The sequence below is a fragment of the Myotis yumanensis genome, unplaced genomic scaffold (genome assembly GCF_028538775.1).
Source record: "Myotis yumanensis isolate MYYU_CA2020_CCGP unplaced genomic scaffold, mMyoYum1.0.hap1 SCAF_15, whole genome shotgun sequence".
NCBI classification, from domain to species: domain Eukaryota; kingdom Metazoa; phylum Chordata; class Mammalia; order Chiroptera; family Vespertilionidae; genus Myotis; species Myotis yumanensis.
Window position 1 is genome coordinate 36,096,778 of NW_027223766.1, and position 27,329 is coordinate 36,124,106.

The following is a 27,329-nucleotide window of genomic DNA, read 5'->3' on the forward strand; positions in this document are numbered from 1 at the left end:
CAGACAACTAAAGCACTGCTACTATCCCAGAAGTTAAAACTAAAACAAAATAACAAAGGTCTTTGTTATTAATCCTCACCCAACATTATTTTTCCATTGATTTTTAGAAGGAGTAGAAGAGGGTGGGAGAGATGGAGAGATAGAGAGACAAACATCGATGTGAGAGAGACATATCAATTGGTTGCCTTCTGCATACCCTGACCAGAGCAGGGGATCGTGCCTGCAACCAAGGTACGTGCTCTTGACCGAAATTGAACCCAGGACCCTTCAGTCCGCAGGCTGACGCTCTATCCACTGAGCCAAATGGGCTAAGGCCACAAAGGTCTTTGAGCAGCTAAAACCACATGGCAAAATGTATACACTAAAGCCAAGAGCATTTTACTCTTATCCACAATTGCTTCTTTTACATGCAATTGTAACAGTTCTGGCTATTTACTTTTCCGTAGCTAAAACAGAATACCAAGAAGCAGAGAGAACTCCAGGTAACAAAGCAGGTTCAAAGGTGTAGGTAAGAATCACAACCTGGCACCCAAGGGGAGTCTGGGGTCATTTAATATAAGTTTCTATGGTTTTCAAACCTCTGGGACCCATGAAACCAGTGTTTTTCTAAATGGGAAATACCTCTGACTGTTGTGCTCCACTGCAAGGGTATAGACATGTACACGTGTGCACACGCACATGCACACACACACACACACACACACACAGTTACTGAACAAAAGTTTCTTAAAATAACATTTAGCTTTAAAAGATGCTTACTCATATGAATGCAATATATCCTGATATTTTCTATTGTATTTCATCAAAACATTCTGGTTGCAATACACTAAATAGTTCCATACCACAAGTGGACTGTGATACTCAATTTAAAGAACTCGGTACTACACTCCCCATAAAAACATGATATGACTATGGATGTTTATAATAATGAGTTTTGGTTCAATTAACTACAGAAATATTGCAATTTTCAGAAATTTACCCTGAATAAGCAACATTTTCAGAATAGGGGTGTTTTGATCCAGCAAAACTGTCTGTCCTTTCGGAATGACGACCAGCGACCCTTCCTCCGGGGTAGCCTCTCCTCCCCACGAGCAGTTGGAGGACCAAGCATCGACATACAGGAAAACAGCCTTCTCCTGCAACGGAACACGAGAGACTCGTCAATGTGGAGGTTTTATCAGAATTCTTCATACAACTTCTGAAAAAGGAACAAACTGGAAATGATAAACATTTTCATTAATAATAAGTATAACCTGCTTTGAGTATTTTATAGTTGCCTATTGGTTGATTTCACAGTAATAATAAAGTAACAAAAATCATTACTGATTACCCCACATTTAAATTAAATAATAAAAAAATCGGAAATAATAAAATTTTAGTAATAAGCAAAAAACCAAAACCAAAAACACATAACCATATGATAGCCATAGCTCAGTTCTTTTTTGGAGACATTAACAAAGTAAAAAGTTCATTGCCAATCACCTCACGTCCCAGAGGCTAGTTTTCCTATCGCTGTGGTTACAACACCCAGCAGCATTCTCACCCGTTTGGCCATCCCCATGCTTCCCACGGTGACGCGCACAGGAGCCCACCCTGAAGGAGTGTGGGCATTTGTCATGCAGATGATACATGTCTCGTTGGAATACTCAACATCACATTTGGTTTCAGCTATGGTGACGTGAACATCCTGTGTATTTTCACTGTAAAGAAAAAAAGGGGGGGGGAATATAAAATATTGATTTTTTTTTTCAAATTTCTAGGTCACGTACGCATTATTGCGAAACTAATGATCTCACCCTATGATCCATCAAAGTAACAGATTGAAACATTTTTCAGTAGTAAGACTTCAAAATATATATTTTTTTCAGTAAAAAGGAAAAACACACACCAAAAAGGTGAGGAAATATAACTACAACCTAGAAGGTATTCTAGTGCTGGAGAAAAAACTGCCTGGGTTCAAGTTATTGAGAGATTCTATGTGGGCCTCTGAGCAGGCACCTTGTTAGAGATGTTTAGGGATCATTTTGTCTATGTGACATTTTCACCACATTCACAGACTTCAGAACTTCATCTCCATGTAAAATTGCCTCCTGCAATCTGAAGGAGCTGGCATTTTGAAGTCAGCCTATTCTCTTAAATGATGAAGCAGTACATACATTTGTGCTAATGATGACTATCTTTTAGGAACAGGGAATCTGGCCTGTTACAATGAAAAGGTCTTGAAGCATGAAGTGATGTTTCATGGAAGCTGATCATGGTTGGACACGAGGTACTAGGGAAAGTGCAAGAAGGTGATTTATCCTTGTGACGTTACTAGGGTTTGGGGCAAGTTATTTAACCTTTGTAATCTTAGTCTCTTAGCCACAGATGGGATAAAAGATCTAACAAGGGAAGTTTCAGTGGGGTAGCAGGTGCCTGGCACAGATGAAGCACTCAGTAAATGATAGCTTTTAGTACCATGATGTGCCTCAAGCATGACTCTTGAGCCGATGGGAACACATTACTTGACTGTATTTAAGCACTGCCCTGGCCTAGAGGAAGCAGGCAGGGTGGCTTGAGTCTGGAAACAGGCATTGATGTTTGTGCAGTGAAGACAGTACCTGAAGCCTGATCCCATGACTGTAAGTCTGGTGCCCCCTGCTGTACTGCCTCTCTCGGGAGCTATTTTGGTGATGAGCGGAGTCAGTGACATGGTGTACGTGAAAGGAGTTGTGGACTGTGACAAATCCTTCCCATTGACCACGCTCACTTCACAGGCTTGCTCAGGTCCTCTGCCTATGAGAAGAGAATGGAATTGAATACAATTCTGCCTTCAGGCCCTATTCATTTATCAAAACCCCAAACATTTTATTTTTATTATTTTTAAAATTTAAATAGTATTTTTCAATTACAGTTTAAATCTAATATTATTTTGTATTCATTTCAGGTGTACAGCATAGTGGTTAGACAATCACATACTTTAGGAAGTGTTCCCCTGATATTTCCAGTGCTCAACCAGCACCCAACATAGTTAGTACAATGTTATTGATTATATTCCCTGTGCTGCACTTTGCATCTCTGTGACTATTCTGCAACTACTAATTTGTACTTATTAATCCCTTCTCCTGTTTCACCCACCTTGTATCCCACCTCCCCTCTGGTGACCATCAGTCTGTTTTCTGTATCTATGAGTTTGCTTTAATTTTGTTTGTTCATTTATTTTGTTCTTTAGGTTCCACATATAAATGAAATCATATGGTATTTGTCTTTTACTGTCTGGCTTATCTCACTTTGCATAATACATTCCAGGTCCATCCATGCTATTACAAATGTTAAGATTTCAGTCTTTTTTATGGCCAAGTAATATTCCGTTGTATATAGGCACCACTGTGGGTTTTTTTTAATCCACTTGTCTATTGATAGGCACATTGGTTGCAATAGCACATTGGCTATTGTAAACAACACTACAATGAAACATAGGAGTGCATGTATTCATTCTAATGAATGTCTTGGGTTTCTTCAGATATATACCCAGAAGTATAATCGCTGGGTCATAAAACATTTCATTTCTAATTTTTGAGGAACCGTCATACTGTTTTCCAGGGTGGCTGTGCCATTCTGCATTCCTACCAACAGTGCACAAGGGTTCCCATTTTGTCCACATCCTTGCCAACACCCGTTGTTCGTGGATTTATTGATGATAGCCATTCTGAATCAAACATTTCCAATAGCATCTTCCTTTTCCCCAAATCACTCTCACAGGCTATGTGTGAAGTAATAAATATCTCCAGCAATTGCCAAAAACATCCCAAGGTTCACACACATTAGCAAAGGGAGAAGCCGTCAGGCCCTCCCTCGGAGCCGCTCATTGGGGACACAGCTCTACAAACCTGCCTGTTTAGTGTTCCAGTCCTAGAGGAGCCAACGTGGCAAATCAGAGCAGGGAGGAAGAACTGCTAAGGGCAGGCACTCTGACAACAGCAAGGAGAGACAGCTGAAGGCAAGGTGAGAGACAGAAAAACGACAGAAACCCAATCCAAAACCGTAAGAAGAAGAGCTTGTGTTAAGACAAGCATTCTGAAGACCTTGCTAAATCTCGACAGCGTTGCATTGAAAAAATTCAGGATACAAACTCTGATGCTGAAATGATAAATAAGCCCGGTCACCAAAATGTTACATTGTCTTCAATATTCTTTGTTAAAGAATTCAGAGAAAGATACCAAAATGTTTAGAAAAGCTTCATCAAATTTTGTTAATGTTTAAAAAATGTTAGCACATAAAACGTATACTTTATTCTAGAATACTTCCTTTGGTCCCTCTTACATTTTGTTAGATAATTTAAAATTGTTGTGCATGTAAAATACTGGGTGTTTAAACTTTACAATAACCCATTGAATTGGGGTTAATAACATCTCCATTTAATTGATGAACAAACAGAAGCAGAGAGGAGTGGAGTTACTTAGCTAAGGTAACACAGTAAGCGGCAAACTGAGATGTTGGGGGCTCCTCAGAGTCCAGTTCCTAACTGCTAACTAAAGTTTTAAGAGTCATATTAGCAAATTACAGAACATGTTTCCAGTATCAATCTGTCCACTTTACATACAGTAACTTATTAAACCTCACAATAATCCTATAAAGTAAGCTAATGTGTTGGTCTCACTTTACAGACGAAGAAACTGAGGCAGCATGAGGCTGAATAACTCGCTCAAAGACACAGCTTGGGTTTGCCTCTTGGCAACGCAGTACAAGAGTTCACACTCATAACCATTACACTATCTCGTCTTCAAGGGAAATCTAATACTCCAGTGGGAACGAAACATGTCTTCTCCATTTGGCAAGCTTATTAAACCAAGAGCCACAGGCGATAAACTGAAATACTGCAATTTATGATAAACAATTCAATTAACCCAAATGATACGAATCTTGAAACACATAAATGTCAAGAAAATTCTGAAGAAATTGCTTAAAATCAGGACAGTTATAAAGGTGATTCAATTGCCCCAAAGACATAAAAACTTGGAAAAAAGAAACCCAGTCTCTGATCTTCATAAAATTAAGCATTTCTCAAAGATTGCCATTCTTTTTTCTGACAACTTACCATTATTAGGTGGAATTTCACATAACAATGTTGTGTAATCAGATTTAAGCCTATCGACTGCACATTCTGAGCCACACACTAATATTTTGGAATTTTGTGGATTAAACCCAGTGCCTGTCACAGTCATCGTCTGACCACCACCGAAGCTCCCTAGTGAAGACAAAACAGGGGGAAAAAAAGCTGGTGAAAAGGAAACCTCTTCTATTATATGTATATATTTAACCTTAGTTTAACATCTGAAATAGAACTGATATTAAAGATTTTCATACATGAAATTATATTTATAATATAGTCTGTTAATGCAATAGAATCTCTTTCTATTGAAATGTTTTAAATCTTCACTGAGTAAATGTCACATCTGGTCATTTATTTATTGTGTCTTATACTGAAAACGAAAATCTTTTTAAAAGAGATGTCACAAAGAATTTCAGAGCAATAAACACATGCATGTAAAATTATTATTTTAATTAAGAATACATTGTTTACACTTTCATAAGGTTTTTGAACAACTAAAATAATTTTTAAATAGAATATTTATGTAAATAGTTACAGGCCAGTGATATCTAAATATGATTTTAAAAGAAATTTCCACATGTAACCTGGCCATTTTAATTAGGGTTAAGTTTTAAATAACTTATATAGCACTAGGAGAAATATAGGCATTAAACTGATATTTTGAAATGACTGATGCCTTTGCATGCTTATTTATTTTATGCATAAACAAATATATTTTTAATGTGTTAAAGGAACTACAAATTTTTGAAGAGTGTTTTTCCCTCTAAATAAGGCATTTACTGAAATAATATAAAATATTTGTAGGTTTCGCACACTCATGACTACCTTGGGTTGGCTGAATATTGTGAATGGTAAGTGGATACTCAAATACAAGCGTGGACACAGCAGAGCCTTTTGTCTCATGATGCATCATAACAGGAAACGTGCCACCAGCATGATCTCCAACGATGCATTGCAATACACTGTCATTGACCATGGTTACATTACACTGAATATTATTTATAACCACCAAAATTTCCAAGATATCAATACCAAAATTTGATCCAGTGATCTCAATTTTGGTTCCTGGTGGACCTTTAAGAAGAAAAGCAAACAATATAAATAAATCTAAATTCTAATGCACATCTATTTAAAATATATCTATTTACTTCCATAAAGAAAAATAATATCCAGTATTTAAAAATGGATATAAATATCAACAAAACATGTGTGTCTTATACATTACAGTTTGTGAGATATTAACTATAAGCTATGACAACATTCATTAATTTCCAGCCCCTTCTGTCCATTCTACTGAGTTGTAAGTTATGAATTCAGGCTAGTGGAGAAGAAAAGACAAGAGAAGATAGATCTAGAGTTAGGAAGTATGAATGTCTAAGCAGGAGGGGGGGTATATTTTGTTTTCATTTTTAATACTTTCCAGCTATTAGAAATTCTTTGAGGATAAATGGTAAATTAATTTAAAGACTTGTAGATGAAGGTTGATCCCTTGAATAAATGCACACAGAACAAAGTGCTTCAATCCCTCTGTTCCCTTGCCCCTCCTTTCGACAAAAATGCATTGAAGACATTAAACACATGGAATTTTTCATAGGTCATCCAGATGACCTACATACCTAAGTATTAAGTGAGTAGATATTAAGTGACATAACTTGTTACAATGCAGAATCACCAAGTAGTAGTTTGATTTTAATTAAAATAGTAATAGTAAAAATAATCATATAATTGACCATAGTAAAGATCACTGAAATATATATTGTCATTTTAAAGACCACTAATAATAATAGCCCTAGCCAGTGTGGCTCAGTGGATAAGAGTGTCAGCCTGCGGACTGAAGGGTTCCAGGCTTGATTCCGGTCAAAGGCACATACCTCAGTTGTGGGCTCGATCCCCAGTAGGGGGCGTGCAGGAGGCAGCCAATCAATGATTCTCTCTCATCATTGATGTTTCTATCTCTCTCTCCCTCTCCCTTCCTCTCTGAAATCAATAAAAATATATAAAAAAATAAAGGCCACTAATATTAATGAGATCTTAAAAATACTTTAAAGATATAAACTAAACAATGTTATTAGGGTCTTAAATTTTTAATTTTGTCTGGCATTTTCACCTTTCAAATGGAAGTGCTGTTCTAAGTGTGACCTATTGCCTTGTCTTTTTAGAAAATAAAACAGCTCAATTGCACTTCCTACAAGTCTTATGTCTTCAAATAAATTGTTTTGAAGGAGACATTCAAAGAGAGATGAAACATAAATGGTTCATGGAAATAAGGCACATATGCCAATACCTAGTTCATTTGCAATGACTACAAATATATGGGGAAAGAGTGTCACGGCTTACCCAAACTTAACACTTTGCTGGAAATATAAACTAAAAAACACTTTGTAACCAATAACACTTAATGACTTCTTTATTAAAGGGACCATTCTAAGTTCTATCATATCAATGGCACGCAGTTTCATCAGTGGAAAGTAAAAGAACCGAAGATTTGAACCTAGGTATCAAGACCACATTCTCACCCGTGATACTATGGCTGCCTCTCCAGAATTTATTACATAGATGATAAGCATTCCAACAGTTTGAAGAGGATCAGAAATAGCATAACATAAAGACAAAGGATCAAGAAGACATCTCAATCTATATTAACTTAGAAAAAATGAATCATGCTAAATTAAGAAAATCTACATTTTATATTAGTTTTCTAACTGATGATATAATTACCTCTTTGAAAGGATTCTGTTGTGTTAATAAGTTAATCAGTTTTAGTTTCATAGTAACAAGGCATTCCAAAAAATTCCCTATGTTGTTTTGATCAACTTCTTGTGAATTGAACAGGTGTTTCCTGTGCCATGTCAATCAACTTTAGTGACATAAATTAATTACCAATTTTAGTCCATAGCTATCTATCTATTTCTCTTTCATTTTGAAATTTGGGTCAAGTTAATGATGATTTTGTTTCAAAATAGAAGTTGGAATTTGACTAAAAATTTTATCCCAAGACTGTGCAAAAAATAATCACAAAATAGAGACTACACAGAACTTGAATTCCATGTATTAACTGGCCTAAACAGGGTTTTCTAAAAATATATCTTAAAAATCCTTTATAAACATTATTCCAAATCTATGCTAATAAGTATTAGCAAGAATATATCAAGACAATAAAAAGGTAGGTATTGGGATACCTGTGCTTGGAACAATCTCCCTGAGGAGTGGCGTATCCTCCCAGGTGTAGGTAAACGACAGCGGTGGGTAAGCGACCGCATTCACAAAGATCTTCACATTGACCCGTCCAGCTGCTCCTGCTGGGGTGCGGCAGTAGACTTCACTGGCGTTGACAGAAATAATCTGACAAGATTCATCCCCCACAGTGACAGTGGTGTTGCCTGGATAGAAGCCATTTCCTGTGATCACCAAAGTCGTTCCACCACCAATGCTTCCCGAAGCCGGGCTGACAGATGCCACTGCGGGGCTGCTAACACTCAGGTTTCCCAGGGCCAGGCCCTTACTTCCCACCACAACACTAACAGGATGAAGTCCAGCCGGGAGAGGAGTCACAAGAACAGTGATGTTATTTTCGGTGACATCTACAGCTCCGAACTGTTGGTTTCCAATGAAAACAGCAACGTCCTCTAAGATAGTGCCAAAACCTTCTCCTTCAATAAGGGCTTTTACAGATCCCGTGATAGAATTTGGGGAGATGCTTGTGATAAAAGCAGCGATGCTTTCTGAGTAGGAAAAGCTGCAGTTCCCCTGACACTGGGCAGGCACTCCATGGATTAGAAGCTGTACTGTCACAAGCTGGTGGGGAGCAGGAGATGTTTCACATTCAATGGTTGTATAATTCACTGATAGAACTTCACATGGAAAACGGCCCATACGGACCTCGACAGCTGCAGAAGAAACTGAGAATCCAGAGCCTTTTATGGTCACCTTTGTCATTCCTGTAGTTGATCCTGCATTTGGCAACACCATATCGATGTTTGGCAAAAGTACAAATCGCCTATCGAATTCATTGGGCAGGGTGTTGATAGCAATGCCCAGGTTGTAGACAGTTAGAGTGACAATTTCCCTGATGCCAACATCCATTGAGTTTTGAGGGTCAATATGACATACAATGGAATTGGCAGTACTTTCTTCTACAACACAGGGATAGCTACCAATTGTAACCTGAAAATAAAATGAATATGAAAATAGGTCAATACATTTCTCTAATACAAAGTTAAATTTTGTATTACCAGCAACTTCAGTTTTAAAAATTACTGAAGTGCACATTTTTATGCATAAAGTTGATTTGGGGGACTGATTAAGGCATATCTTGGATTAATCTTAAAACTAAATTATGATTGTCCATAAATGGCCACAGCTACGTTTTCATAATAGTCAAAAAGGTGAATACAATTCAAATATCCATGAACTCATGAAAGGATAAATAAAATGTGTATGCCAGACAATAGAATATTATTCAGCCATAAAAAGGAAATGAAGTTCTGATACGTGGTACAACATGGATGAACCTTGAAAACGATATGCTTAGTGAATAAAGCTGGTCACAAATGACATATTGTATGATTCTATTTATAAGAAATGACCAGAATAGGAAATCCAGAGAAACAGAAATTAGATTAGTGGTTGTTTAGGGCAGGGAGGTATCGAGGGGTTTGAGTAATGTCTAAGGCAGGGGTGGGGAACGTCCCATATAAGGCCCACAAAATCATTTCGTCTGGCCTTGACAAGGCATTAGGGGTGAGTTAATTAAATGTTTGACCAAATACATCACCCTAATTTTTAAGTTATGGCCCTTAAATGATGTTATAAATATCCAAATGGCCCCTGGCAGAAGAAAGGTTCCCCACGGCTGGTAAAGGTTGTAGGGTTCCTTTGGGGTAATAAAATGTTCTAAAATTGACTGGGGTGATAGATATGTAATGACTATACTAAAAGCTATTGAAATGTGCACTTTAAATGGGTCAATTGTACAGTATGTGCATTGTATCACAATAAAGCTGTTAGAAGTTAAATTATGAGGTTATAGACAAAATATCTTCCTTTTATTGAGTATATAAAAGTAAAATGGAGAGCTTTATATAATCTTACCTTATTAGCACATGTCAGATTACTGAAGCCATGTCCAGTAATCGTTATCAGTTCATTTACTGTTCCGGTAGATGGACTAATGTTGCTGATAGATGGTGAAAAACAACTTAAAAGCTCAAAGAGCAATTTATCTGAATTTTTAACCCCAGTATTGTTCAGACCACACAGGGGTTCTGTTGCTAGGCAGCCTGTCACAGAGCTTCCCACGTGCAAATTCACAGGTTCTCCTTTAGACAAAAGAACTGCCTGTAAGTCATGGATAATATTCTAAAGTAAGAGCTGTTTTCAAATTTCATTACTCTTTATTTTGACCATGGTGGTTTATATTCTAGTAAACCCCCTTTTTAAAAAAAGACAAGAGGGGTCCCAGGCAGTACAAAGTTAAAAGAAAACCTGGACAAAGACGATACAGTAAAGAGTGAATATAAAACTAACTTATTCTTCAATTTGTCTAAGGCCAGATCCCAAGGGGAAAATAAAAAAAATAACATCATTTCATAGTTTAATGTATTTTGGGGCATGTACAGAATATCAGAACTTTTTAATGTTATATCTTATTTGAGGCACACAGGATTCCGGGAGAATGGCAAGACAACATTAATATGATCCTTATTAATAGAATAAACTCCATCCTCAAAGTAGTCCAGACCCATTCCAGGTCCTGTGGCTAGTAAGAGACAGAAGTAGGATTGGACCCAGTTATCTGCATCCTATTCCAGAAAGATTAAATATGCCCTGGTCACCGGAGTCACAGGGTGTCCATCTTTAGCTCTTACCCTGAGCGTATGTGGCTTCGGTGCTGCCCACAGACAGGTGCAGGGGAATGTGCCTGCTTTCAGCTGGTAGAACGTTAATGACTCCTTGGAGAACAACGGAGTGGGCCTCATCAACATACCCACTGCTATAATAATGGATTCCAGGTGAAGTAAATTGGTATAAAAATGAACCTGCCATAATATAAGATTGTACATAATAAATACAAGCAATGGATGCATCTTTGAAAAGAAATTTGTTCAAATGCACATGCAGATAACAGGTTTCTTATGTTTCATATATTCAAAGGAACGTACATGGTAAGGAAGTGAGTCGGTGGCTATAAAGAGCTATTGTGTATAATGAACTTACATTGAGGAAGAGAAGATCCAGCTTTAAGTTTTCTAGAAAACGATGTCAAGTCTGGCATAACTTACCAACGTTTAAAGAACAACTCAACAAGAAATGAACAATAAACAAATAATACTTAGTTTGTGTTGATGTGTAAAAAAGATTCTAACTGCTACATGTATACCATAAAAAGCTGTCTAAAAGACACACTGCACAGAGTTGTCCTACAATAAATACTGATGATAAGCTGATTCCAATCAACAGAATTTCATTCCTTGCTAGCAGACTGGTATGCTTAAAAAATATTCCAATTTCCCTTCTATTTTGCTTGTTTCTATATGTTTTTCCATTGGTTTATTCTAGAATGAATAAAGATACTTTTGGTATCAGAAATTCATCAGCAATATATAAAATACCTTGCTGACATTCACTTAGATCTTATGAATTTGTAAATTTTTGCTACAGCAAAAAAAAAGTCAACTAAATCATTTTGTATATTTGCATATATTATTTACACATGTATTTTAAATCTAAATAAAATATCTTTTTATTATATCTAGAAAAAAGCATGATACAAAACTCAACAAAGTGGAAACATACCTGATGCGGATTTTTCTCTTCCATTCATAAATCCTTTGCCATCATAAGTTACACTTCCAGGACTGGAGACAGAGAAAACTCTATATCCTATTCCCGTAAGAAATGGATGTGCTTGCCAATGCCATGTCACAGTGTCTCCCACAGATACGTTTAAGACTGATGGTGACCAGGCATAACCTAACCCATGTGCTGGGAGCAAAAAATGGGTCACATTTATAAGAAAAAAAGGAATAAAGCATTCTTATAATTATCTTTGAAAATATTGCATTTTTATATAGCTACTAGTGAAATCTTTTTACATAACAGGGTAAAACTCATATGTGCATAATTCAAACGGGTAACAGAAATAAACAGAAATAATGAAAATTAAAGACAGAAGCTAAGGAAAAAAAGTAACCTACACAACAATCAAACTGATGATCAAGACACAACTTGAAAATAATCAGAAAGTCAATAAACAAGTTGTTCAGAAATATCTCATGAAAGTTTTTAAAGCCGATTAATTTTTTAAACATATTTTTCTCAGGCACAGAGGCATACAAAAACCTATATAATTTCAACTTGAATGTTCATTAAGAAATCCACTGACTGATAACAAACTAGAGTAATTCAGGAGATTCTGTGATGCAGTAAAACCAACAGCAATTACTGAACTTGGAAACTAAAATCTGGCCTTTTGAACTCAAGTCTACCATTGATTCACCATGTAGCCCTGTATGTCAGTGGGGGTACCACTGACAAATTATAGAAAGAAATACAATAGTCACTTTCTGAAAACTTTAAAGTATAAAATAAATAAAAACCAATTTAATTTTAAGGTAAGTACTCCTATTATATACAATATATAAATGTTGGCTGATACCTGAATCTTCCCCATCATTGGTAATCCTGAATACATTCCCTGTTGAGGGAAGAGTACATTTTATGACATCCGATGTTGATGATGTCACCCTGCAAGGGAAGGACCCTAGAAAGAATAAAGATGGGTAAAATATGTTCTCAAATATTTTTTGAACTATAGAAATAAAGTATAATTACTAAAAAGTCAAAGCCCTATAAAAACTCCATATTATATAGTAGGCTTTTGGTACAGTTTTCTGATAGTACTCATGTTTGAGTCTTAATTATTTTTAGAACATAAAAATAATTATTTCATATACATTAAATACACAATCATTATTTATTGAAATCAAAAAACAGTTATTCAGTTTCCCTTTACCACTTTCACCAAATATACTTAACCTTTTATACATTAATAGAAAGATAAAGCTTCTACGATTGAGCATATTAGTGTAATAACTCAGCACCTATAGCACATCCTTTAAGCTGGAAATAATGAAACACAACCCTGCCGTGAGGATGAAACTCTTACCTAAGAGCACGGTGTTCTCAGTGGGTATTGTGCTAAACCCCAAGCCCATTATAGTGATTTCAGTTCCCCCATATAAGGAACCTCTCTGTGGAAACATATTGTTCACTTCCAAAATATACTGTATAGAAGCATTTAACTTGTCTCTGCAAAAGAAAAATCAATAGTTTCAATGAGCGTCCCATGGGGTCATGCTGTTAAACTTTTCCTAGCACAGGATTCATTTAAGAAGAGAACGTAATCGGATAATTATCATGAACCTCAATTTGGTTAGATAGCATGTAGATAATAGTTTCTTCCTCTAAGCTTCATGTGAGTTGAGTTCCAAAAGTTATACCCTTAATTTGAAACAGGAGATGTAGAAAGGTGAAAAAAGCTTCTAAGTATAAGGTTAATGTCTGCTTCTTTTCCTATCCTGACACTATTAGCCCCATCTGTTCCACAACACCATCAAGTTTATGTTCATTGCCATACCTTGTGGAAGCAAACCCCCAGTTTCTGACTTCTACGTGGATATCATGTTTCCCAGGAGACAACGTGGGCAAAAGGCATCTGATTTCGGTGAAGTTCCAGTGAAGAATCTGGCAGGGTTTTCCTCCCACATACACCTCCATGCTTTGTTTGAGGTCAGTTCCAAAGTTATAACCCTTAATTGTTAAATTTCTTTCTCCTATTATTTAAAATAAAAAGGTTTTACAAAAAGGTTCAACTTATTATGCAGTATGCAGTTTGCATATGAAGTAAACCAACTCATCTCTTTCACTGGATTTGGAAAATCCCAACACTTTTGGAGGCAAAAGAGAAATCGAAAGAGCTGAGAGCTGTCATATGGAGATAAAATTCACATTTAATTGTTTCACAGGGGGAAAAAAATGGCAAAGCACTTTTAAAAAAAACAGTATTTTTCTCCTATTGTGCATGTTCAAAGTGAAATAATAAATAGACTAGTCTATGGTGTTTTGTTTTTTTTTTAAAAAACACCTCATGTCTGTTTTGCTTTAAGACACAGAACTTTTAAGAGAAACTGTTTCAAAAGTCTCTCTAGAAATGGTTTATATATGTCAAATAACTGATCTTATTGAAGAACTAGAGACCTGATGCAAGAAATTCATGCAAGGGGCTTGGCCCCCCGCCGAGGCGGCAGTGGCTACCTCGGCCCCTGCCACTGTGGCTTCTTCCAGAAGGTCGTCCGGAAGGACATCTGGTCTAATTAGCATATCACACTTTTAAAATTATAGGTGTGTTACCTAGTATTGTCCGTACTCTGGGACTAAAATCAGTTATAACTGGAGTCTGTAAACAATTGTAACTATAAGCATCCTTTGCTGTGGCTTGAAATCCATTGGTAATAACTGAAATATCAACTGTACCCTCAATTCTCTGAAATAAGAGGGGAAAAAATAAAACCATTAGAAAATGTTAAATGTTGAGATACAGCTATCCAATGCCTAAAAGCAACCAGAATTATTCAAAATATACTTCCAAAGATGTTTTCTTTCAAAGTCATGAATAAAAGTCAGTTTTCAGATATTTATAAAGTCCTGTTTTTAAATATAGGTTACATGTTTAAATTCTTTAGAGAAAGGCATATGTTATAGTGGTTTTGATCAATTTAATTGCATCGATAGTACTGAATTCCTGAGGATTTGGCAATACAATCGAAATGTTCTAGACAAGTGATTCTCTAACAAAACAAGATATAAAAAGTTGTGACATTTTGCTCTTAAAATAGACTCAAATAAACTTTTTATTCACCTTCACTGACAAATCACATTATTATATTGTTAGCTAACCTAGTTCCAGAATCCAAGACTAACATTTGGACCACTAAAAAGATATTTGTTGCTTTCCCTGATATTGCACATGCACAATTACCAATTATGAAAAATTTTTATATCTAGTATTTACTTAATGCACACTGATTGTTTAATATCATAATATAATTTAAACAAAGTAAGCTTTAATCTACCTATCCTCCAGATTCTTTATTATTCTATGCATACTCAAATTTCCTTTTCTACAGATTTCAATTGCACGACACCCATCTTAGTCTGCTATATTTTTTAAATGTGAGTGGCTGGATTCATCATCCTTTTGCACTTAACAAGCAAACTGGAGTCTTTTTTGTAATTTAAGCACTTTTTTAAAAAAACTAAAGAACAATGATTGATTCTAAAATAGAATATTCCATGGGGAACGTCAGTGTGTTTTTTAAATCAATAAATTGAAAATTAACACATTTAAAATGTACGCTCCTGCCCTAACTGGTTTGGCTCAGTGGATAGAGCATCGGCCTTCGGACTCAAGGGTCCCGGGTTCGATTCCGGTCAAGGGCATGTACCTTGGTTGAGGGCACATCCTCAGTGGGGACTGTGCAGGAGGCAGCTGATAGATGTTTCTCTCTCATCGATGTTTCTAACTCTCTATCTCTTTCCCTTCCTCTCTGTAAAAAAATCAATAAAAAAAAATATATTTTAAAATGTACGCTCCTTTATAAAAACGAAAAAATATCTAGCCCTAGCTGGTTTGGCTCAATGGATAGAGCATCGGCCTGCAGATTGAAGGGTCCTGGGTTCGGTTCCAGTCAAGGACATGTGCCCAGGTTGCAGGCTCGATCCCCAATGGAGGACATGCAGGAGGCAGCCAATCAATGGTTCTCTCTCATCATTGATGTTTCTACCTCTCTCTCTCCTTCTCCCTCCCTCTGTGAAAACAACAAAAATATATTTTTTAAAAAATCTAAATTTGCTTCCCTGAATTTTTTAGACTATTTATTAGTAATAAATCTTTTTCATCCTTTGATTTACAGGGTCAACTCCCATTCATCCTTTAAGCTATGAAAGGACATCAGCTTTTTTATGGAACTCTTTCTAACACTCTCTTCCCACATATTTTATCTTTAATTTGCACTTAATCCTATTATTTCAAATGGAATACACTGTTAACATTGGTTTATGTGCCTGTCATCCTTAACGATGTGAATTTAAGTATCTAGAATATGGAATAATATTTTGTATTTGGATATTGGCAAAAAGATGTTGAAGAAATAATTGTCAAAAAGCATAACCAAAACTCTGCACTTCCTAGGAAAATATGTAATTTGTTTAACCCTTTACTGAGATGTTTCTTAATTCCTAAGATTTCAGGTAAATGACTAAAATCAGATGCCTTACTTTTGGGGTTCTGCAGGTTATCTTATTCAAATCCCCATCAATCACATTGCAGGTTTCGTTTCCAACTAATACCTTTGAATTTTCACTAAAGCCAGTTCCAGATAGAGTCAGAAGATTACCACCTACATAAAGAAGAAAACAACCCAACAACAACAGAGTAACTATAACAACAAGAAACTTTGGCAATAATCTAACCCATCATTCAGAAATTGTCTAATCATCCAGGAGACGGGTTGGCAAATAGATCAGGGACCAAACTCGAGATGTATACAATCACACCACACACCCGAGCCTGCGCTCTGAAGCCAGAGACTGTAAAGGAGCTGGGCTAAGCAATTTAATGAAATAACAAATTTGCAACCAACATTGCTTTTGGGACATTACCAGCAGCAATTATTATTTTCCCCAAGTGCCTCCTTCATACTAAAGAGAAATTATGCTGTTTCTATTTGCTCAAACATTCCATGGTGGGACACGAGAGTGAATTCAGGCTCTTACCAAATCCCAAATTTTAACACCTCTAAGTAAAAGTTAAACTGAGAAAACATCCCGACAAAATAAACTAAAAACACAAAACATGCCAGAAGTTCAAGATCAGCACAAAATCCAAAACTAACCATTGTAAAACAAACAAACACAAAATTCAAAGGAAATGAGACAACAGACAAAAATGTGTTATTTCCTTCTCATTTTCTGCGCCAGCCTCCCTTTCCCCGATTTGTTCCTGGAACCTTTTCTGGGTCAAGTAGCTCCATGGAGACTGTGATTATAAATGGAGCAGCTGGTAAGCAGAATAATAACTAATAAATCTTATCTTGACATAACTGATGAGCTTGTTCTAGAAACATGTAATAATTGATGATATTAATTCAATAACCTAAGATGTAAGTATAAGCACTCACCCTGACTTGTGCTTCGTAAGAAACAAAAGAACTAGTCAGCCATTTAATCACTCTGACTCCTACGGGGGAGTCTCTTTGTACTATATGAGGAAGGTTTGGGTTCCTCTCCCTTTACCCTGTTCTGGAAATAGTGCAATGAAATAATGGAAATGAATGCAATGTTCTTTGTTTAGAACAATTAGCCATTACCTGCTAAGCTTCCAGAAACAGGCCAGATGTGTGCGATCTGACTCTGATACATGAAGTGGAATTCCTCGTCCTCTACGTTCCGTGCTAGACCAACGTCAGCTATGGACACAGCAACTGGGAAGTGTCCAGCACTTCCATTCAGGATCTGGCACTTGATCTCATTTTCTTGTGATAAGAAAGAAGAAGAAAAGGATAAAGCCAATGTTTTTATGAAGTCAAATTATTGAAATGTTATATTTACAAATATAAACATTTGCCTTCATTATTATACACCCAAGAAGCATACCTAAGGAAAACTACTCAACTATTAATGAGAGAGAAAAAAACCTTTACGAACTACCTGAAATCAGAACTCCTGGAAAAGAGTTAGAAAAAAAGAATGATGAAACCAAAGTAAACAATTTGCTCCTGATTGCTACTATGGCAAAAAAGGGGATATAATAATTTAAAAATTTAATCTGTAAGACCATTCATATCAATAATTTCTTTTAAAAATTGGTTCAATATATTGTTTGTGTCCCAAATTGAGTAAACTGGTTTTTCACAGGGAAGGTGATTGAATCGAAATGAAAACACCTTCTCCACTTCATTTAGAACAGTATGTGTGTACTTGTAATACAGGTGCAGAACCGACTGGTAGATCTCAAGCGTGCATACAAGACCTAACTGAAAAACAACTTGAATTATATGAAAGATGGATTTGCTTACATAGTTCCAGCTTGCTAGAATTAAGAAATACACCTAGGATTAGGGAAATAAATACTTATGGCCCTCATTTTTTCATGAGCAGAAAAGGTAAATAATCTTTAAATTCTGTTAATGGATAGAGTTTCTGTTGGACTAAAAGTCAGGGAGGATGGCCACATCCTCTTCCTCATGAATAATGGGGCATTGTCAAAGCATAGGCAGAGGGACTGTGGAATACCAGAGCAGCAATTCACATGTTTCTGTGTCCCAGACACCCACCAAAGAAGAAAAGATTTTCTGTAATCACTTTATGGATGAAAAAGGAGAAAAATCAACTATCATGGGATAAAGACATGGCACAACAGTGAAAGGATTAGTTTGTGGTCACAACCAAAGATTAAAAAGATAAAACATTTTCCCAGAGCAGTTTGCCAATTTCTTAACCCCACAGGTTCTCCTATAGGATAATAGTGGTCTTCGACCCCACTTTCTCTTAGAGAAGGACAGTTACACTCAGTAAGAATAATTTTTAAAAGAACCTACCATTCACAGAAAGAAGGGAGCAACCTATTGGTCCAACTGAGATGGAAACAGCGGAACTAGGAGAGAATCCAAAACCTGATATGGTGAGAATTGTTCCTTCTTCAGAGGACCCTGAAAAATGATGTTTAAATAGCAATGTTAACATGGTAAGACATAGAGCCTGTAGTTATGAAATCAGATATTTCTCAGAGAAAAATAAGTCTTATCTTTTAAAAGATATATACAATTAGCCTATAAATCAGCATGGGTGTGGGGGATGACGAATTTATTCAGCAATGGTATTTTTTCCATTGAATTACTCTACATTGCTTTTTATTTTGAATCTGTGTATTAATAGAGATTAGTGGGAAGAATTATCTTACTGAAAGTATGAAATAAATTAAGGAAAGGAAAATGATGCTTACAATAAAGAAATTAAACAAACATCTCTATATGATGACTTAGATAATTTCAGAGCTGCCATCACAAATTCAGGAGAAAAGGATAAACAGTGAAATAAGTATTATGGACACTTCCCATTTGAAATACAGTAAGATTCCTCTCTCTAGGGTGAGATAGATTCTCAATCAAGTGCCTCAGAGATTCCTGGTTTACACTTGCTTTCCCAGCATCTTATACTTAATGGTTTTCCATTCAACTCTTAAAAGTATCCAGATTTGATCAATAAATGATACAGTCAACCTACTTACATAATATCACACGCAACAAAGATCCCACATGGATTTAAGTAGCTAAAAATAAAAAAAAGACTAAAATTTGAGGGGGGGGGGATCAAATGACTTCTTTTGAGTAAGGATTAATTTGTTCAGAAAGTACAGATAACATTGGAAGTTCATTACAAGATACAAAAATGGATGCAAAAAAATAAAGATACCAAAGAACTATAAACAAATTAAAGTTCATCAAATCCTTATTCTTAAAGGTTTTGAGCCCATGTAACACGAATGAACCTAAAGTTAATATCATGACTCTTTAAAAAGTCTGAAGAATAGCCCTGACTGGTTTGGCTCAATGGATAGAGCACTGGCCTGAGGACTGAAAGATTCCAGGTTTGATTCGAAATATATTCTTTCATCACAAAGATATGCTATTTTTTAAATTTGAAGTTTTATTTTCTGATATATGATTATACTTCAATCACTTTAGGATTGTCAAGAGGAGGATTGAGGAGGATTAGATTAATAATGGAGGCAACGGTATGGCCCCAAGTGCTATTTGTTATGGGAGAAATTGGCAGTATTGACCCTAGACTAAAAGACAAGGGTTAAAAATGATTACAGATATCTACCTTAAGACACTTGCAAACATCTTAGGGCAGTTATCTTTAGCTACAATTTCTTTGTTCTTAAAACCTTAGCAATTCTTGCAAAATTATATTGCCCGTCCTCTTACAATTTATGTTGCTCCTTCCCCTCTTCTTTGTTTTAATAGGGAAGAGCTGGCTAATTTATCAGGGTAAATTTTCCTACTAACCACCAAGATTTAATATGTGATTACAATAACTGAGCTATCGTTCTGACTGAAAAAAGCCACTCCTTAGAATCTTTAGCCCTGATGCTTATTTTAATCCTTGGGAGCTCAGACACAAAGCACAGTCACGTTTTAAAAAGCTATCATATACTATGAAGACATGTGTCCCCCAAGACTGAGTTCTTGGCAATAATTTCTCTAACTTCTATTCTCAAATCTAGGACCAAATTACTTCTTTCACTGAACAGCAGCTGTCTCATTAGTAGCCTTTTAATGCTAAATCTCCTAGAAGTAGTCTCATATGATAAAAGATGTCAATCAATACCCTCGGTAGTAGAGTTTAAGAAAAGTGCCTCAATATCAGATGAAATTTTAGAGACCGATTCTAATGGTGTGAAATTGAACAAGGAGAAGACTAGTGAGTCCAACTTTAAAGGTTTCTGTTTTTCAAAAATAAGTCACCAATGATCTGTCCATAGCTTTCTAATCTGATAACTTTCTTTTTTTACTATTATGTAGAACTGTTTGTTTGCCTTAGTTGGTGACACTGGAATATAAAAAAATCATTATCAGAATTTACATTTTTAAAAATATTTTTTTATTGATTTCAGAGAGGAAGGGAGAGATAGAAACATCGATGATGAGAGAGAATCATCAATCAGCTGCCTCCTGCACGTCCCCCAATGGGGATTGAGCCCGCAACCCTGGCATGTGCCCTTGACTGGAATCGAACCCGGGACCTTTCAGTCTGCAGGCCAACACTCTATCCACTAAGCCAAACCAGCTAGGGCCATAATGTACGTTTTTCTAGTTGCCTTCGACCCCATACTCTCAGTTAAAAAACAAGAAGTTACCTTTGGAAGGGCTTATGGTCCGGATTATGGGAGTAGTCATGGGATCCCATGTAAACCCACAGTCACCTGAACATTTAGCAGGAATTCCATTAACATAGACTTCAACCTTCAAATAAATAAACACAGAGATAGAGAATAGAGGTAAAGAGGTTGCAGAAGAATATGCACACAATTTAGAATGCACGATGAAACTTTGTTTCCTTGTTTCTTTATAAAAATTAGTTTATTCTACTTGGACTTTTTCTGCTTTGACACTTCATTCCTTCATTCATTTATTCAGCAAATGTAACTACTCTGTATCAGGCGCAGTTGTAAATGTTAGAATATAGAAATACAACATTGAACAAAACCTATGACATCCTTGCTGTACCAAATTTATAACCCCCTCAAGGTGAGAAAGATAGCTGCATAGGACCATAAAAATAATTATAAAAACTAAATGCATATTACGCTCTGGTTTTAAGTGCCATGAAGGAAAATAAAGATTACTCTAGGAAAAGTCACCTAAACTCCTTATATTCTAATTTTCTCATCATTAAAGTGGTAACATTAAAGATCACTACACAAAGTTTCTGCAAAGATTAAATGAAAGCATATATTTTCAATTCTAACAGGCAGCATGAAGCTTAGAAACCCATTCTTTTATTATAAGGAAGATAACTTTCCCAAAGGTCATAAAATAATATTATTAAGTTGACCAACTGTTAACACTAATATTCACATGAAAATAAAGATGTCATCTCTCCTGTTTACCAGGCCTTTACTGTATTACAAACTAGCTATACATTTAAAATTATAAATGTACTGAACATCATGAGGAAAGTTTCAAAAATACCTGTGGCTGTTGGCTGGGTGTACGAAGTAGGTCTCCAAGTATGCGTTGTCTGAATAAGCCACCTTCCTTTACCTTCGTAACTGTCACATTAGCCATTTCTCCAATAATGTTGGAATCATTAACCTATTTTTAGACAAAATTATTTTACTAGAAAGCTCTAATTGAACACACTAATTTTTCTTTTTAAATTTTAGCATGGTTGAAAGTGAATAAAAGATCAAGGATGAAAAAAAACAAAACATTCAAAACCGTTTCAGTCACATTTCTTGGAAAAGGGGCATAATCTACCCAAGGAAAAAAATGCTAAAATCATTGCACTGTCATATATTACATCAATTATAACTTGATGAAATGACTAAAGCTGGCTTGAATTTTAGAATAAAATATGTCAAAGGAAACTAGTTTACTAAATTTTATTTTCTCAAAATGTTCTATGCCACTTTGACAGGTGGTGTTTTAATAATTAAAAATTTAGTCCTCTTCCCACCCGAGGGCCAGCTTTTCCACTTCTAACATTTTTCACCTCTGACTATCCTGGTTTGTTATCCACTCACAGAATTTTATGTTCTGCCAATGATAAAAATAAAACCAGATCAAAATGTATAACTTGCAAAACCCTCTACCAATATGGTAGCCTTGGGAAGTGTACACAGGCTAGCAATCAGATCAGAGTCTCCACGCTGAGAGCTTAAGAAGTTGAAAAAGGTCATGTGTGAGCCAAAATGATGACTAGGCAGAGGAGACTGGGCAGGGAAAGAGAGAAGGCAGTAGACGCACGCACATCAGCAGAGATACCCCAGTCACTGGGGCTGTCTCAGTTGCAGAATTTTCTACTTCTACTTCCAGGCCATGTGTGTGTTTTCTAAATACCCTCCACATCTTTATGACATCCATACAGCCTATGTACAGTACATTGTACGCTGTATTTATATACCTTTTTGTTTGTTTGTTTCCTTTTCCCCTCAATCTCCTCTTTTTCTTTTTTTCCAAATGGTTTCATAAGCAGAGCTCTATTTTTTCCACCTTATGCCATGGACACATGTGGGTCTACATATGGCTGCATAGTACTGAGGGTGTGTCAGTTTAACAACCACTCTTCTATTAATTGGGATTTAGGTTTCTAGGTTTTCATTGTTATAAATAATGCTGCAGCAACTAGCTTTGTGCCTATACATTTAATATTTGCATCCCTATTTCAGTAGACTAGAGTTATAGAGCAAAGAGTGCTGAATCATAAGATATCGATAAGTCTGATTACTAAATATCCTCCAAAGAAGTTGTGCTAATTTCCTTTCTTACCAATGGAGCATGAGGGAGACTGTTTCCTCACATTCTCATCCTCATAGAAAGCATCATCTTGTTAATGTTTGACAATCTGAGTCCAGAGTCTCTTCTAGACTTCTCTCCTTCACATACTCAGCCTGACTTCCCTCCCCTGCCCCCTTCCACACTCTGCTCACAGGTAAGCAGATGAGAGTGTAAGGAGTGACTACCTCATGAAGAAGAAAAGTCATCTTTAAAGCCGCAAAAGTGCCCAAGGTCCCCGAACACAGCTCTCATGCATAATGGCAGAATCATGGACACTGAGGCTGGTTATCTTCGCCCCACCCTCTTAAAGTACAGACTTAGTTCTGAGACTGGCCCTGCCTCGGCTCCTCCCACACATTCCTGGCCTTTTCCCAGAAGGGATAGGGAATAACGTATGGACAACTATTCTCCGTGACAGATAATATCTGGTCAACTTAATTTTGAACAACCTTCTCCTCAACTTCCTTTCTTTCATGTTTAGTCTATAGTTGGCATTTTCAAAAAATAAACACAATCTCCAATTGTTTTCAGACTGTGGCAGGGTGCCAATGAGCATGCATCACACAGAAGAAAACAGAAACCAAGCCAACAAGGGCACCTGTAGCAGCGCCTGCTTCCCACATGCGCTTCTCCACTTGATGTTCCATGAGTACCCAGCACAGGTTCCCTCTCGTGTAACGGAGACTCGTCCCACTCCTTCAAGGCTCTGGAGAGCAAACTGCAGATCTGCCGCCGACACCGCCGCGGGGAGGCCTGCGCTCACAGAGGGAGTCAGAGTCACAGCCCTAGCTCATCCTTAGAAGGCATGAAATGTATCACTCGGAAACCAACTGTCCTCCTCCAATATAGTAAAAATGAATTTGCATCCTACTGATGTCAAGAATTTATATATTTCTTGGAAACAAAAACTACATGAGTAATGTATCTCATTATAGGCTTAGCTTAAATACTTTTCTTTTTAATATCAATTTACTTTATAGGCAACATATAAGCCATGGATATAAAAGAGAAATAAACTTTTTTTAAAAAAAAATCATCACCTGGGGATATGTTTTTTTAAAATTGATTTTTAGAGAGAGAGGGAAAGAGAGAGGAAGAGAAATATTGGTCAGTTGCCGCCCATAAGAGTCCCAGTGAGGATCCAACCTGCAACCCGGTCAGGTTTGTGTCCTGACCGGGAATGGAACCCAAAACTTTTTGGTATGTGGGATGATGCTCCAACCAATGAAGCCACTCAGCCAGGGCAAAGGAGAAACAAACTTTTAAGAATATGATATGACCTGGTATATCTGGTGAAGCAATGCATAAAATATGAGAATGTTTCCTCCCCATCTGTGGCTTGTTTCATGGGGAGAAAATATTTGCAAAACACATATATAATAAAGACCCATATCAAAAATATACAAAGAGCTCTTAAAAACTAAAAAATAAGAAAACAAACAACCCAATTTTAAAGTAGACAAAATATGTGCAGACACCCTACCTAATGATATATTAGATAAAAAATAAACATATGAAAAGATACTTAATATCATGTCCTTAAAGAATTGCAAATTAACAGTAATAAGATACACACCTATTAGAAGGGCTAAAATAAATAAAATAAAATAACTGACAGTACCAAATATAACAGGATTGCTGTTACATGTAGGTCCACATATAACGGCAATACTCATTCATTGCCAGTGTAAATGCCAAATGGTACAGTGACTTTGGAACACAATTTGGCAGTTCCTTATAAACATAATCTTACCATGTGATCCAGCAATCGCATACCTAGGTATTTAACCAATTGTGCTGGAAATACGTCCAAACCAAAACCTTCACATGAATGTTTATGGCAGCTTTTACTCATAACTGCCCCGAACTGAAAGCAATCAATACGTCCTTCAACAAGTGAATGGATAAGCTGGTACATCCACACAGTGGATATTATTCAGAGATAAAAGGAAATGAGCCATCAAACCATAAAAAAATGAATATTGCTAAATGAAAAAAAAATTAAATTACAATCTGGAAAAGGCAAAACCACAGGCAGTAAAAAGATCAGTGTTTGCCAAAATTTCAGGGGAAGAGGGGAGAAATTTAATAGGTAAAGCACAGATGATTTTTGGGGTGGTAAAACTATTCTGTACGGTTCTGTAATGGTGGATTTGTCAAACCTATGAAACTTTACAACGTGAAGAATAAACCTCATGCATGCAAATTTTTAAAAATGTGAAAATGTAATTTGTTCTGGATCATTTACCTCTACCTTAGTAAATTATGTAAATTACATAGAGAAATGACAGTAGAAAAAAGTACACTAAGGTGTGCACTATGTTTGCAAAGAGCAGCACTGTCTAACTGACACGTAGACCACTGTCCTGGACTTTTTTATATACCTTTGAGAATATGTCCATAAGCTTGAATGTCAAAGCTGCCACTGAGAGGTGCAGACGCTGCTTGAATTCTTTGAATACGGATCCTTGACTCCCCTGGCCAATTGTTTCCTCTGTAAACAGACTCATTCTCTGTCTCGTTGGTGATTACCTAATTTCCAAAGTAAATATTGATAAGATGATTAAACACGACGATGGCGAAGATGATTTCTATTTCACCATGGTGCAATCCCGTGACACGACATAAATGAGCCTCACATATTCAGGATTCTTCAGGACATTAAGGAGAGTCACATAAATCAATACAGACCATACCTAAGGAGCTGCAATAATGAGGCCAAAGTCAACTCAGTCATCTGTGCAGCCATCAGCTGGAACCACAGTAATTCCTCATTAATTCAGAGTGTACTCTCCATCACTCAAGGAACAAATATTTATTGAGCAGGGATTCTATTTAAGATACAGTGCTAATCACTGTGGGGAGGCAAAGAAACATGAGATGCGGTCTTGGCTATCGAAAACCTAAAAAAACCTTTTTGGATAAATGCATATGGCGACTTGAAAACTTAACTAAAAATATGAGAAAGTGATCAGTACAGTGAATGATTCATACTTGGGAAATATCTGACTAGTGTTGAGTGCCAATCAATTAACAAAAGTAACACATGCTATAAAAATTCATAAATTGTAGCTCCAATCATGAAAATGATATCCTCTTGCTTCTGATCCCTCACAGTGATCTGTTACTCTTGTGGAATTTAAAACTATTAGCCCCAATGCCCACAGAGATGATTAAATATAAGTGTCACAAGACATATGCAAGAATGTTCCTAGCAAGTTTATTCACAATAGCTCCAAACTAGAAATAATGCAGAAGTCCATCAATAGGATAAATAAATTGTGGTATATTCACACCATGGAATACAGTAAAGCAATAAAGAAGAATGAACTTGAGCTACATGCAACACATGAATTTCACTGTATCAAATAAAAGAAACTAGGTGCAAAAGAGTACATACTGTATTACTCATTGATATGATAAAAATAAGCAAAACTAATTAATGGTGACCAAAGTCAAAACAGGGTTATCTAGGGGTGAAAAGTAAGTGATCCAATGACAAGAAGAAGGCACAAGGGAGTGTCTTGGGAGCTAATGAGTTCTTTATCTTGATCTGAGTAGTGATTACATGAGAGCATTTACTTTGTAAAATTCATGGAGTTCAGCGAAGTTTCAGGATATAGAATCAACACACAAAAACCAATCACATATCTCTATACAAATAGCCAGCGTGTGGAGATCAAAATTAACAACACAAGGCCACTTACAAATGCTTCAAAGAAAATGGAATACATGTAAATCTAACAAAACATGTACTGGGGCTGACCTGAAAATTGCAAAATGATGATGAAAATAATCAAAGAAGACTTAGATATGCTGATAAAAGAAAACAAGAAAGACCTAAGTAAGTGGAGAGACACACTGTCTTCATGAATTGCAAGACTCAACATAATAAAGGTGTTAATTCTCTCTAAAAACAATCTAGGTTTAGTGTGATTCTTATCAAAATACCAGCAAGATTTTTGTAGACATAAACAAGCTTATTCCAAATTTTATATGAAAAGACACACGGCTTAGGATAGCTTAAAACAATTTTTTACTAAAAGAATAAAGTGAGAGGAGTCACTATACCTAATGTTAAGACACATATAGCTACAGTTTTCAAGAGGCTG

General features: G+C 36.3%; 1 protein-coding gene across 1 annotated transcript in view; it reads right to left on the bottom strand.

The window, feature by feature from the left end:
* PKHD1L1 (PKHD1 like 1) overlaps positions 1 to 27,329 on the bottom strand; it is a 127,851-nt gene that overhangs the window by 57,377 nt on the left and 43,145 nt on the right. The window contains exons 24-43 of the mRNA XM_070392754.1: positions 25,602 to 25,749; positions 23,816 to 23,970; positions 21,910 to 22,032; positions 21,075 to 21,180; positions 18,751 to 18,861; positions 17,521 to 17,685; positions 16,430 to 16,551; positions 14,504 to 14,636; positions 13,731 to 13,926; positions 13,260 to 13,402; positions 12,750 to 12,854; positions 11,888 to 12,076; positions 10,960 to 11,130; positions 10,184 to 10,410; positions 8,272 to 9,256; positions 5,918 to 6,166; positions 5,078 to 5,227; positions 2,601 to 2,775; positions 1,544 to 1,700; positions 980 to 1,136 (exon numbers count right to left, since the gene is read on the bottom strand). Coding sequence (XP_070248855.1) covers positions 980 to 1,136; positions 1,544 to 1,700; positions 2,601 to 2,775; positions 5,078 to 5,227; positions 5,918 to 6,166; positions 8,272 to 9,256; positions 10,184 to 10,410; positions 10,960 to 11,130; positions 11,888 to 12,076; positions 12,750 to 12,854; positions 13,260 to 13,402; positions 13,731 to 13,926; positions 14,504 to 14,636; positions 16,430 to 16,551; positions 17,521 to 17,685; positions 18,751 to 18,861; positions 21,075 to 21,180; positions 21,910 to 22,032; positions 23,816 to 23,970; positions 25,602 to 25,749 — 3,967 coding nt within the window. The remainder of the gene's footprint in view (positions 1 to 979; positions 1,137 to 1,543; positions 1,701 to 2,600; positions 2,776 to 5,077; positions 5,228 to 5,917; positions 6,167 to 8,271; positions 9,257 to 10,183; positions 10,411 to 10,959; positions 11,131 to 11,887; positions 12,077 to 12,749; positions 12,855 to 13,259; positions 13,403 to 13,730; positions 13,927 to 14,503; positions 14,637 to 16,429; positions 16,552 to 17,520; positions 17,686 to 18,750; positions 18,862 to 21,074; positions 21,181 to 21,909; positions 22,033 to 23,815; positions 23,971 to 25,601; positions 25,750 to 27,329) is intronic.